This window comes from Ambystoma mexicanum, chromosome 13 (assembly GCF_040938575.1).
Source record: "Ambystoma mexicanum isolate Mex_15411 chromosome 13, UKY_AmexF1_1, whole genome shotgun sequence".
NCBI lineage: Eukaryota > Metazoa > Chordata > Amphibia > Caudata > Ambystomatidae > Ambystoma > Ambystoma mexicanum.
In genome coordinates, this window is record NC_090938.1 from 142607741 (window position 1) to 142621216 (window position 13476).

Below are 13476 nucleotides of genomic sequence, written 5' to 3' on the forward strand. Positions count from 1 at the left end.
GTTTACTACAAACAAAGTAAAGTTTAAATAAAAGTTTGTCATCCCTTGCAAATGATATTGGCCTTTCTTAAATCTACTCGACTTTGCGAGCCCTGGATGAGTGTCTGTAAAAGGTTAGCTACATGAATGGACACCAATAGATATGAGAAAAAGGCTCTGAAAATAGTTTGGCCATCTCTCAACTGTAGGCGCTAATATAATGTAATCATAATCCTACAGCAAAGCAAGCTCTGGAGGCCAACTACATTGATGGTAGTGCACTAGATCTAAAGACATACACATTGTTTGGAACTATTGATCACGGTTATGCGTAAACATCTAGTTAGCTTGTCTATTAATTATTTAAGAGGAAAGAAACAGACTAGGCAGAATGGATGGTGTAGCAGGCAGAGAACTGGGCAAACTATGTGGAATATTGTAGTTGGAGGCCATCTACCTCTCAGGGCAGCTGGAATAAAGCAACAGGGTGGTAAGACAAAGTCAAGGAGTACAAGGATCAGACTGCGAGTTGAGCACCAGTTGCAAGCTGCATGTAACCAACAGGTTACAGAACTAGGTTTGCCATCAAAAGCATTTGGCCGTTTGATCATGTATATTTTCAAAAGTGTCCACTCATCAATATGATACATCTTCCCCAACAAAATGAAATATAGTTGGCACTATATTTAGATACACTAACCTACACTTGTAAAGCATGGATATAATGCAGTGTGTTACAGTAGCAATACTGTAATTATACATTATGTAACCAATACAATTTTTAGAAATGAAATTAAATGACTGCATTTAAAAAAAGAAAATAAAGTTAATACATACTGGTCTTTGGCAGACAGGATACGGTTAGCTTAATAAAAGATATTATCGCAATTACTTCTGGTTTGCAATCATTTGAAAAAGAAAAAATAATTCTTGCATGCATACTCGCACAGTTCTTTGGCACGTAAGGGTGGAAGAGACTGCTGCACTGTCCATTAGACCTTTTGAACTTGCAGTGAACAAACAAAAGAGGTTGGAGGGAGCCCTGAAGGCAAGAGAGGAATGAAGGGCAATCTGTGCTTTCATTGAACAGAGTGACTTAAATAGCAAGGTTTGATACACAAATGCCAATTTAATGAGAAAACCTTCAGAATTGCATAGCAAATTGCTACGCGACACTTTGCCTTGCAGTGACCAAGGAGATAGAGTGGAGTAGGGCAAGCCCAGTCTGTGCAGAGTGTGCCTGAGGTTGGTTGAGGAGTTAACATATGGTAGAGCACAGAGGAGTTGCAGACAAAGGTAGGGATGAGGGACGAAGGTGGAGGGGGCTAGGAATGATTCCATGAGCACATGGCAAGACATTGAGGAGAGTGAGAAAGAGTTGGTGGGCTGTAAAGCCAGGAACAGGGAGGTGGCGAAGCTCCCAAGTCGATGCAACAAAACCAGTCCAATGGTCTCCTGACATGGCTAGACATCTAGGCCTCTGATGACCTGGGCCCACCATCAAACACACTCCCACTGCTGGTAGCCCATCCAAACTAAAGACAAAGACACGGTCTGTCTAGGATGCCAAAGTAGGAAGATCAAGAAAGAAGGGTGCAGAGCCCTTTCATCCCCAAGCCATTGAGAGACATGGGACAAACCAAGAGATAGCATACTTTGAAGAAACTTTAGCTATTTTCGAGCACTGAACAACAAGTGATCTTGTTTTCCCCATTTTACTTTGTCCCACAGTGTACATACCCCAAAGAAAAATCTAGTTTAGAGCAAGCACTGGTGTTGCTTTTTGTGGAAGGACAATGGGCTTTGAAACAGTACATAGCGTTATCTTGAAACCTCCACTTCCAGTACAGTGACATCTTCAGTTACAAATAAATTCGACCACCACACGGACACTTCACAGGTTAGTGCATTTAATTTAGGAGAAACTGGTTCACAGAACCCAAGAATGTGAAATGTGCTATCTGGTCTCAAGAGAGCAGCCAATGATGAAGCAGTTGCTGGCACAACCCCAGCTGGGCCCACCTTGGTCATCATATTCAAGTATTTGCAGGTGTAAACAGAATGCCTCCAGACTTCTTGGGGTAGCGCCTTCAGGGGAGGAACTCAAGCAGATGATCCAGAGGATGGCAGTGTGACGCTTAGGCAAGGTTCAGAGTCACGTTGTGCGGTATTAATGCCACAACTTTTCAGAAAGTACCCCCTTCAACAGAACTAAAAAAAAATCATCATACAGGAAGTCTATGGAGCAAATTCAACTAATCTGTGGGGGCAGGAGGGACATGTTTATTTAGTGAGCAGTAGGCATTGGGACAGGGGGGGGGAGGTGATGAGCGACTCTCTGAACCTTTCCCAATTGGCAGTGGTGGTGTGCTTGAAGAAGGCTCTACAGCAGGATCCAACAGACTCGCAAAACAGTCTGCAACAGCCCCATTAACAGCAAACCCAATACCACTTCTGAAAAAACAGCAGACTAACCAGTATGCTAAGCTCATTACACTGCTGAAAGGCAAAGAGGCATTGCTTATCACCCAGGAACCACCTCAAAGAAAGCATCACTCTGTGGGAGGCCACTGTTGCCAACAGTGTTTCACAAAGAGGGCTTGGAATGACCATTAGCAAAACCTAGACTGGTGAAGAAAACTTTGCTTGTGCAGGATTAATCCCAGCAACGCGTAAACCACTGCTTCCTTTGGAATCAATCAACCATTGACCAACCTCTGAGACATTAATGGGTAATACTGAAACAATGCCTGACATTAACATTTGGTTCTGGTTCTAACTTCCTTCATATAGTCCAACAGAGCTGGAGATTCTCAGAGGCAATGACCACAAAAGTCAAACCTCTACTACATTTTCAGGCCAACTTTCTGCGTCTTCACAGATCAGGCATGCCCCCATCAAATCCTACAATCCAGCCAGGAATGCGTGGAACAGAGCCTGGATAACTCTTCGCACCATGTGAAGACCTTCCTGTAGCCTTCTAACACCTTTTGCCCCTCATGCAGAGGCCGTCTTAATCACTCAGGGCCCTTGAGGTGGCCATGCATTACAAGAAACTGGTCACATTCACCCTCCAATCCCCCAAACCAATGCTCCACTTGCTGCAGGCATTATGGCCTGTTGCTATCACCCTCAATGTAAAGCTCCCTATGTCAAACACCAGAAGGTGCTGTCTAAATAACACAACCTCACTACTAGATCCCCTTCTGGTCACACTTTGAGAGGGACTCTGTCTACATATCGCTTTATCAAGGGTGCCCCACCACTCTTGTATACCAGTGGGCTATCTCCATTCCTCTCCAAGGGCTCCCTTTCTGCACTGCATGTGCCCTTGGCATGGATAGAACATGGTTATCCACCCATCACAACTAAAGCACCATCTCTCCCACAATGAAGGACTGGCATTATATAGTTTTCCATATAAAGCTCTTTGACCAACACAGGTATATGTTGTACTGTTAGCCCTAAGTCCACCATTAGAGTTCCTTCTGGTCATGCTAGCAGGAAACAGTTTCCATGGCATTCTCCACAGAGAATGCTCAGTCCTACATATGAATGAGCAGTCTTCTGCCAACTGTATCAAACTTTGGGTGAGCACTTTCTGTAACCTCATGCTCAAGCATAGTGCCCGCGCATAGGGAGGGAGCGGTTCCATTCCTCTCCCTGTTTTACACTAGAATGAGCAGTCTCCATACCACTGCAAATAAAACTCACCCCTCTTTTCTGCAAAGTGATTGGCAGTGTTCACCCTTCTCTTTTAGTGAGAGTGCTGTAGGAGACTGGGCAGGGAGTTCACATTCCTTTAGTAGCTACTTAATATCAAGTCATATTGTTCACCCAATTGCTCCCTAAGCCCACATTGAAATAATAGACCTATACATCTTCTCCCTGCATATTACCCTGGGTCCATGCCAAAAAAGGTATGTTTCTCACTCCCCAAGCTGCTTCTGCCACATACTGAAGAAGTTTTCTAATCTCATATCCACAATTCCTTTGTGTTAATTATAAGGGGAGGGGTTACAGGCATCATGCCTTCATCTTTCTTGCTACAAAAGCGGCCTCGTCCCTTTGACCTCCCTCCATCTTAAGCTTCTCCTTATCCCCATGAAAGATCCTGGCCTGCCTCCATTCTGCCCATCAACACAGCTCCTTCTGTTCATGCTAGATTTGCTCTGCTTCTCTTTCTAGCATTGAGTTGATCACTTACAGATCCCATCTGCACCATAATAGAAGGGGGTTTTGTCCATCTTACCTTTTATATATCTCTGTACGATACAGGAGGAGTTCCACCTCTCATTGTCCCTCCCTTCCAGCTCTCATTCCTACCTCCCTCACAAGGAAAAGATCTGCATCAAGAACTCTCACCAACTGTTGCTACATTCTGGCCAGATTTGCAATGCATCCAAATATAGGGTGCAGGTGAGATGGCACCACACTGAATCGCCCTTCAGTATGGCTATAGTATGTGCAATGTGATCTTGCATCAGTCATAATGCCAGAGCCGCCTCACCGATCGACCTGGCATAGTCTGTTAAAAGAGAAAACATTGCTTTACTCCACAGTAAACCTGAAGGTCCTTCTGTGCAGAGGACTTCTGCTGGACCCAAGCAGCCCCCGTTATTCAACAGCTCTTGCTGCCTTGTTTCCTTCACAGTTGTGTCTGGGGTCTCTGCCTTTTGTGCATCCTTTGTGGCAACAACATAAACTGTGCTCCAATGTCAGATCTGGAAGAGGGGGTCGTACTTCCTAATTTCCTCCAATAGCTTCTCCTTGTCGAGATGGGCCTGTTCCAAAGCAGACCTAGTGGCCACCAGCTCGCGGTGCATGCTTCGGATGTCCTTCAGCACCTGAAAGATTTGTGTTTTATTGGAAACAGCAGATAAGTAGTGCTTTGAACAGAATGGCATCAAATATAGGACAGAAATCCCATGTATGGGTGCTTTACAATCTGAAGTACAGACAGGGTAAATAATGGAACAGAAACCGTGCAGATTGGTTAAGTACATCACCACACCTTTTCCTATGGCAGTTTGGAAGAGATGTATACCTGAGGAGGACAGGACACACAGTATAAACCACATTGGTGGTTAGGGGGGGGGGGGGGCGGCGGGGGGCATTGAGGGGGCTGCTTCAGGACAAGCCAGTGAATTAAGAGGAATGGATGCAGAACGGACGCTAAAAACATACCAGTAGAGGCAAAGGAGGGGCACACCATTGTAAAGAGAGGGTGGATGCACCTGAAATCAGCTAGGTGAGAAGGGTATGGGGCAACACAGATCAGTTGGAGGAGGCGTGTGTGCAGGAGCTGGGCACACAAAGGAGGTATCGGGGGCAGCCAAGGGAAGGCCCAGGAAATGCCAAGAGCAGAGGAGGTGGGCACCCTGGATCGACAAAGGGGCAGCCTAGGAACTCTCATAACAGCCCCCAGAAAGAAAGCAATGCAAAAGCATCAGTCCCGGATCTGCAAGTGCTTAATGATACAAATTATTAAGGATTTCCAAAATCAGCCCTGGGATGATGATTTTGTGAGGCTACCCTATTCGGGTAAACGGGGAAGAGACAGAGTTTAGTCTCATCCAATCAGGGTAAGGTAGCAAGCAGGAAGGGTGTGTGAGTGGTCTAGGGCTACAATGAGTCCACATAGAGTATTACCAATAAGCCTAGTAGGACAGGTAATTACAAATATATACAATAGTTTATTTGGCCTTTTAAATACACACTTACAAGTAAAACCTTTAGCCCAATATTGACACACCAACACAAATAAGCTAATATATACACCTGTAGAAGCATTAGAATAGCATTTGATACAATGACATGTGAAACACAGGCAAGTTCTCCGATGTACTGGAAATACAAGGGACACTTCAGGAGAATCATAGAACAACTTCACTTATTTTTTTATTTTAAAGTTGTTTTAGTTGTAATAAAACTTTTTCAACAAAATTGCACTTCTAATTTCAAGTTTCCCCATTTATGCTGTAGGGTATTAAACATAAAACAAATCATTCTATGACACAAAAGTATAAAAACATTAAAAAAATTGCAGTTCATACATTTGCGCAAGATGGTTTCGCTTAGAGGAGGGATCTATAGATTTTTAGAAGGGATCTATTAGAATTTTGTTAAATACCTTATTGTGGCTAAGTTTAGCAATATTCTTTGCACATTAATGATCAGCTCCTACATGTCCTGCTGCAATAGTAACCGAAAATCACAAATGATTTCATACAAATATTCACACCTCAGATCCTTCAGGCTTGAACAAACTAGAAGATGTTTCAGTGTCTCACTATATTCTGAGTTATTACAGAATCTACACAAATGATCTATAGTTGGTTTCGATCTCGAAGCTCGCAGAGACTTGGTAGGCCACAAATTAAACCTAAGTCTCATAATGTCTGCTCTGTACGTTTGATCTGAAAACTTTGTTAAATATAAAGGAACTGTGTTCAATGATTTGGCCATAAAGGCTCCAGCTTTGAAAATCTTGTATTTTTGACATTTAGCCCATGTGTTAATCCAGTCAGCATGCCACCATTTCAATTTTGTTTTATTTGGATTAGATAATAACAAGTCTAAATCTATATCAGCTCTTATATTCTCACCGCAGAAATTGTGCCAATCAGCTAGCGGTTTGGTAGGGTTCATCCCATAATCTATGGCTGTCAATAAAGAAGTTGGATCACGCTCTTTAGATTTACGTTTGGCATATAACATCATAGCATTCCAGTCTACTATTGCCTTCAAAGAAAGCAGACCCAGTTCATATCTCACAATCTGTATCAGGAAGGATCTAGGAATGGGCAATAAGGCCTTCCAAAAAAGGCCCTCGAGCATATGCCAGTGAGGTTGATTCTCCACTAGCTTAGTATGCACACCATATGTCACAACCCGTACAACTTTGCCTTTATAAAGTGTCAATACTGGGATGTAAGAGAATTTCCCATATCATGCTTGTATCAGTTTTGCTTGCGATGTCAATGCCTGAATTTTATGTCACAAATCATTGACATAAGAAGCTTCATTTATAGAATCACAGACGACAGTGCCTACGTATTTGTACTCGTGTGTTCCCTTAACTAGTATCCCGCTGGCTATCCACTTGTAAACTTGCCTCGGATTGTTCCTCTTGCATTGCCATGTCATTGTTTGATTGGTTTACGTTAATAGACAACTTTTATTTCCACATATTTGGTTAAGCTTAGCAATTGCCTTTGTAGGCTGATGGGAGTAGTCTATGATGACTAATTCATCTGCATAAAATAGATAGGGTATACAATCTGTTCCTAATTTTGGTGGTAAGTGCAAGGGTTGTGAAACAAGTAGTTCATATCTTTAATATAGAAATTAAAGGGTGTCACTGCAAATATACAGCCTTGTTTCAGGCCTCTGTTAGTTGGAATTGGATCAAGGAATCTGCATAGAACTGTTGTATGGTATGTAAAATATAGGAAGGGCAATCAGCTTCAGTTTTTTCCCAGATACAGAGTTGAATGGTTCTCTAAAGTCTATGAATGCTAAGTAGATGGGATAGTTATGGGTTTGGGATTGTTTTTGTAGTGCAGGTAATACTATGAGATTGATTCAGGTGCCAAGTCCTGGGAACAAACCCAGATTGTTGAGGATCGATCAGCTTTGTTGTAATTAGCCACTTGTTTAGATTTCGTAATATTAATCTCACATACAGTTTGCCCGGAATGTCCCGAAGTGAGAGGGCAAACTCCTATCGCCTTTTTTGAAAATGGGTACTAGGATGGATCTTTTCCATGTGTTTCGGATCCATCCAGTTCTAATTCTATTAAACAGTATATGTAAGATGTTGGCCCATTCGTAAGGATTGGCTTTTATTGTCACATTCACTAACCCATCTGGCCCCAGGGCTCTCGACGTACTTAGTTTCTTAATGAGTAACTTAATGTCCAAGTGGTCAAACTCCAGGCATGTCTTGTCATTTCTTAATGTGGTAGAAGAACAAGTTACTCTCTTACCTGGTAACGGTCTTTCGATGGGATGGTCCGACGACGTATTCCATATCTATGACAGGTAATGTCCACAGCTGTGCTGCTTCGGAAAATTTTCGGCGTCTGCGCCGATGAAGTAGATGCGCCGTCCCAGAGGACCTCCTCCGACGGCCGACGTCACCCGATGTGATAAGTAGGACGCACGACGCCCGTAGCCTCAGTTGTAGTTTTTTCCCACAGAACGTGTGACACCAGTTTTCTGCCAGCCAGACACACAAGGCCTTGCGGACCGCAAGCTGCAATCGCATAAGAAATTCTGCAGCGGGGAAGGTAGGGAGGGTGCGATATGGAATACGTCGTCGGACCATCCCATCAAAAGAACATTACCAGGTAAGAGAGTAACTTGTTCTTCGAGGGGATTGGGTCCTCCGACGTATTCCATATCTATGACAGACTCCCAAAGCAGTACCAAGCAAGGAGGTGGGAAAAGAATTTAGAACACAAATTTAGCATGCCCAATCAAATTGCAGAATAAAGGACTGCCTTGCCAAAGGCCAGATCCTGCCCTCGGACGGAATCGAGGGAGTAGTGACGTACAAAAGTATGTACCGAAGCCCAGGTGGCTGCATCAAAGATGTGACGAATAGGAACACCCCTCTGCAGGGCAGTAGACGCAGCCACTTCCCTGGTAGAATGGGCCCGCAAGCCAGCTGGCGGGTTCCTACCCGCCAAGCGGTAACACTCGGAGATAGCTAAAATAATCCGAGACAAAGTCTGTTTCGTCACAGCTTGTCCCAAACGCTTTCCAGCGTAACCAATGAAAAGTTGATCATCCACTCTGACCCGGGACATGCGCAAAATATAAAAGTTTAACGCTCTCCTAGGATCAAGCCTATGGAGCCTCTCCTCTTCCTTACCAGGATGTGGTGGAGGATAGAACGCCGGAAGAACAACCTTCTGGCTCACATGAAATTCCGAAACCACTTTGGAAGAAAGGAAGGACGAACTAAGGACAACCCTGTCCTTATGAAACACAGTGAAGGGTGGCTTAACTGAAAGTGCCTGTAACTCACTCACTCACTCACTCTGCGAGCGGAAGTAACCGCAACCAAAAACACTGTTTTCAGAGTTAACAGTCTCTAAGGGCAAGAATGCAAAGGCTCAAACGGAGCACCCATAAGAAACTTAAGAACAAGGTTCAAATCCCAACCGGGCACCAGAAAAGGTGACGGAGGGCATTAGTGAGCCCTTTCAAAAACTGAGAAACGAAAGGAATCTTAAAAGAGGAACATTCTTCAGACGAGCGCTTAAATATGGACAGCGCCGCTAGATAACCTTTAATGGTCCCCACTTGCAAGCCCCTGTGGGCCAAGGAAAGCAAAAAAGACAGAACCATGGGAATGTCACACTCAAAAGGATCCACACTCTTAACTCTGCACCAGTCGCAGAACTTTCTCTAACGGCACAGAGACTTTGTTGCCGGCCGCCTGGCCGAGAGCATCACGTCTTCAGGGAGGTCCCAATCCCTATACCTCAACCTTTCAGAAGCCAAGCGTGAAGGTTGAGGGATCCGACCTCTTGATGGAGAACCTGACCCCCCCCCCCCTCCCGTGAGAGTAGATCGTCTCGGTAGGGAAGACGATGTGGAGGGCAGATGGACAAGTCGAAAAGGTCCGGGTACCACGTCCTCCGGGCCCACACCGGAGCAATGAGGATCATCCGGGAAGCGAACCTCCATAACCTCCGCAGTACTTGCGGGATGATGGGGACTGGAGGAAACGCGTACAGCAGTGGGAATGACCACTCCACCACGAACGCGTCTACTAAGGCTCCTTTTGGAGATAATTCCCGCGAGCAGAAACTTTCGCACTTCCGGTTGACACTGGAGGCGAAGAGATCCACTTGAGGGGTCCCCCAAAGGGCGAAGATCTCCAGGAGAATCTCCTGAGCCAGCTCCCACTCGTGAGAGATTGTGCTCTGCCTGCTCAGAACGTCCGCCGTCTCGTTGTCGTCTCCGGCCAGATGAACAGCCGAGATCGAAACTTCCTGCTGGATGGCCCAGAACTCGAGCTGCATCGCCTCCCTGCACAGAGGAAGTGACCCTGTGCCCCCGCCCCCTTTTTGGTGAGGTAGTGCATGGCCACCGTGTTGTCCGTTAGAATCAGGACACTCTTTCCTCGCACAGTCGGCAGAAAAGCCTTCAGGGCTAGCCTGATGGCCCTCAGCTCCAACAGATTGATATGGAGTCTGGACTCCGACGGAGACCAACGACCGCTGACTGTCAACTCGTTGGCATGAGCTCGCCATCCCGTGAGGGATGCGTCCGTCACGATCGTCATCTCAGGCCAGGGCAGCCAAAATGGGGCCCCCCCTTCATCAGATTGCCTTTGACGGCCCACCACAGAACGTCCTGGGCAACCGAGGGCGGCACCTGAACAGGGTCCGACATCCTGCCGGAGGACTGAGACCACTGGAGTTTGAGTCGGCGTCGAGTGAATCGGCGTCAACGTCAGCTGCAGCGCCGCCAGCATTGACGGCGTCGACACAGGCCTCGAAGCCGGAGATCCGAACGTGTCTCGACGACCTAGGCGCCGACGACCCACTCGGAGGAGGAGCCTCGAGAGAGGTAGTAGGCGTCGACGTCTTCCTCGAAGACAGCACAGGATCACGCGGTCTCGAGCGCGTCGAGGACCGGGACCTGGAATGGGCATGGCGAGAACGGCTACCTGGACCGGTGCCCTGCGATTCGAGAATCGCCAACATTTTCTTCCCGAAGGAAGCCCATTCCTCCGGTGTCGCTTGCATGGTGGGATAAGCGACCCGCCGACGAGCAGAGTCCTCGGAAGAGGACGGGGAAGGCGACTGATGCCGGCGCTTCCGGGAATGCCTCGAAAAGGCAGAGGAGTGGCGAGACCGACTCCTGGAAGGAGACCCACTGGACTTCCGACAATGACACGAAGAGTCACCTCTCGAGTCATCCGTCGAAAGCCCCGTAGACCTCGACTACCGGGGCTTAGACACCCGACCTACCCACAACAACTTCTTGCGCTCCCGCAAGGCCTTGGCCGTGAGCGACTGGCAGTCGTCCGTATCGTGGGCCTCCCCGAGGCAGGCGTCGTGCAAGTCCGTGACAGACATCTTGGACCCACAGTCCCGCATTTCTTAAAGCCCGGACGCGGGGTGGAAGACGAGGTAGATTTTCATGAACAGGTTTTCACAAAAACCGAACAGGTTCAAAGGAACCGAGAAGAATACAACAAACTCCAAAGAGTCGAGGCGTACCGAGATTCACGAGGCGAACACGTTCGCGGGAAAAAAAACTGAACTGAGGCTATGGGCGTCCTACTTATCACATTGGGTTACGTCGGCCGTCGGAGGAGGTCCTCGGGGACGGCGCATTGACGCAGGACGCCGAAAATTTCTCCGAAGCAGTACAGCTGTGGACATTACCCGTCATAGATATGGAATACATCGGAGGACCCAATCTCCTCGAATTAGGAATATGGTCATGGTCAGTGATGTCCCTGTCTCTTCAGATATGGAATTTAACATTAAGGTCTCATTACTCTTGGTAGATGCATCATTTTCCAGATTATTTTTCTAGATTTCATTGTCAGCGCTATGAGCATGCGTTCATTTTCAGCTTGATTCTTCTGGATCTTGTATTGAATCACAAAGTTTCTGTATGCACGTTTTTGACTATGTTCTTACAGTTATAGTTCGAGATTGTTTTCAATCGTCTCATGTCTTTTTTCAGCTTCATTTTAGCCTTATATAAAGTTTGATCGAACACGTGTTTGTTTTTATAATACGTACTCATGCCTCCCCGCCCCCATAGCTATAAATAAGTTAAGAGTGATTATAATCAAGATCATCATCATTTAGGCCACGATTTTCCTCCATGTTTTACTTTTTTGTGAGGCAGGCAAACATAGGAGATGTCCATCTAATCCTATTTTGGCATTGTGATACAGAGCTGGTGGTTATAATACTGGGATGTTACTGCTGAAGCTTTCTCTGACAATTTCAAGTAGATTATGGTTGCTTAGACTAGAATGTATGACTAACGTTCCGCACGTGGGTCAGAGCCTGTTCAGAGATAAATACATAATCTAATATGGCTGAAGAGAGATCTCTGTGTCTAATATATGTCGAATAATTCAGACAATCTATTTGGTCAGTAAGTTCAGCAGTTTGGTCTGTCAAAGGATGTTGGAAAGCATCCTGTTCCATTTTGCAGCTACCTTTTTACATTGTTTGTTTTAATTTGATTTAGGAGGCATAGTCAATGCATTTATGAAGGTTTTAGTAATTTTTCCAGTCAATTCTTGGTTTTTAGATTTTTTGTTTTGTCTGTGCATTTTTTTGTTAATTTTATCTCACTGCTTTGTCATGCCTTTCCTACAAGTAGTTTGAAATACTTCAAAGACACAGTCTTGGGGGAGAGGGGCAGGGGAGAGCAACTAAACTACAGCACCTGATTATGTATGCTGGATGTATTTTCCACCAAGATCGTGTCCAGTTCTTTACACTCAACAGAATTAACATCAGTAAGAATGAGCCCTGTCGCATTACCTAAAGAACCCACTCCAATATCAACCTGCGGGGCAAAGTAAGGAATACGAGGCTCAGCCACTGTGGCGCACTAGTTTCGGATAGGTAAGCAATAGTTGGAACTTTTTGAAGATGCAATTAAAACATCAAATTTGTTTTCGTCTATCTGCCAAGATTTAGTTGAATCAGCTAGCATATCCAATTTTTTGTCAATATTCAATAAGCAGATTTGTTGATTATCAGCTTTTTTTCAAAAGGGCTTCATACGAGTCTCTGGAATAGTAAACATTGCGGACTGAGGCAATTGAGCCGAGAACACACGTGGCTCTAAAACAATGTCTCTACTGAATGAATTAGAGTAGAATTAGGTATATCATTGACCCTTTTAGTGGCTTGCATGGGGTGAACACTGACATGAGAGGCCTGCGGGAAACTTTGTCTTCTTGAACAAGGGCCTTTGTCTGTGTCATGCTTGGAATAGTGGATTGCATTTTCAATACCTGTGAATATAAAAGCGGTATCTCCAGGCTAGCTCCCTTATGCACTTGCACAAGCTGGCGATGTGGTAAAATGGCTTTGATAAGCGCCTCTCTGCCTGTGACCACAGTTTAAGACAGCTAGGCGAGTAAATCTGCATCCAATATAGGGGTGGAGGCGGCGACAACATAGCCACAGTGTTTGCAGATTTGAATGTACTGGCAACGTATCAGGATTTCCTAACGGGGTTACCAGGGCGTCGTAGGTGCGAATGTCCGATCTTACTGATTTAGATTGAGTGAGCTTTTGGGTGCATGCCATCCGTGCGGCATTTCTGCTGCGATTAGGGAGGGCCGTAGTGGACGAATTGGATGTGGTGATTACTGGAGGTGCAGTTGTAATAGCTGGCGGCATGCCTGATTTTAAAGTATACAACGCCATTGAAGTAAGAGGAGCCGACTAGAAGCCATGAAGTGTTTTGTTGAAATTGGCAAATTATGGA

General features: G+C 45.5%; 1 protein-coding gene across 2 annotated transcripts in view; it reads right to left on the minus strand.

Annotated features, from left to right (window-relative positions):
* Positions 1-1872: 1872 nt before the first annotated feature.
* Positions 1873-13476, minus strand: part of BLTP3A (bridge-like lipid transfer protein family member 3A) — a 538966-nt gene continuing 527362 nt past the window's right edge. For both annotated transcript variants that reach the window (XM_069633498.1, XM_069633499.1), the window contains exon 21: positions 1873-4826. In XM_069633498.1, the coding sequence (XP_069489599.1) occupies positions 4698-4826 (129 nt within the window). In that variant the 3' untranslated portion in view covers positions 1873-4697. The remainder of the gene's footprint in view (positions 4827-13476) is intronic.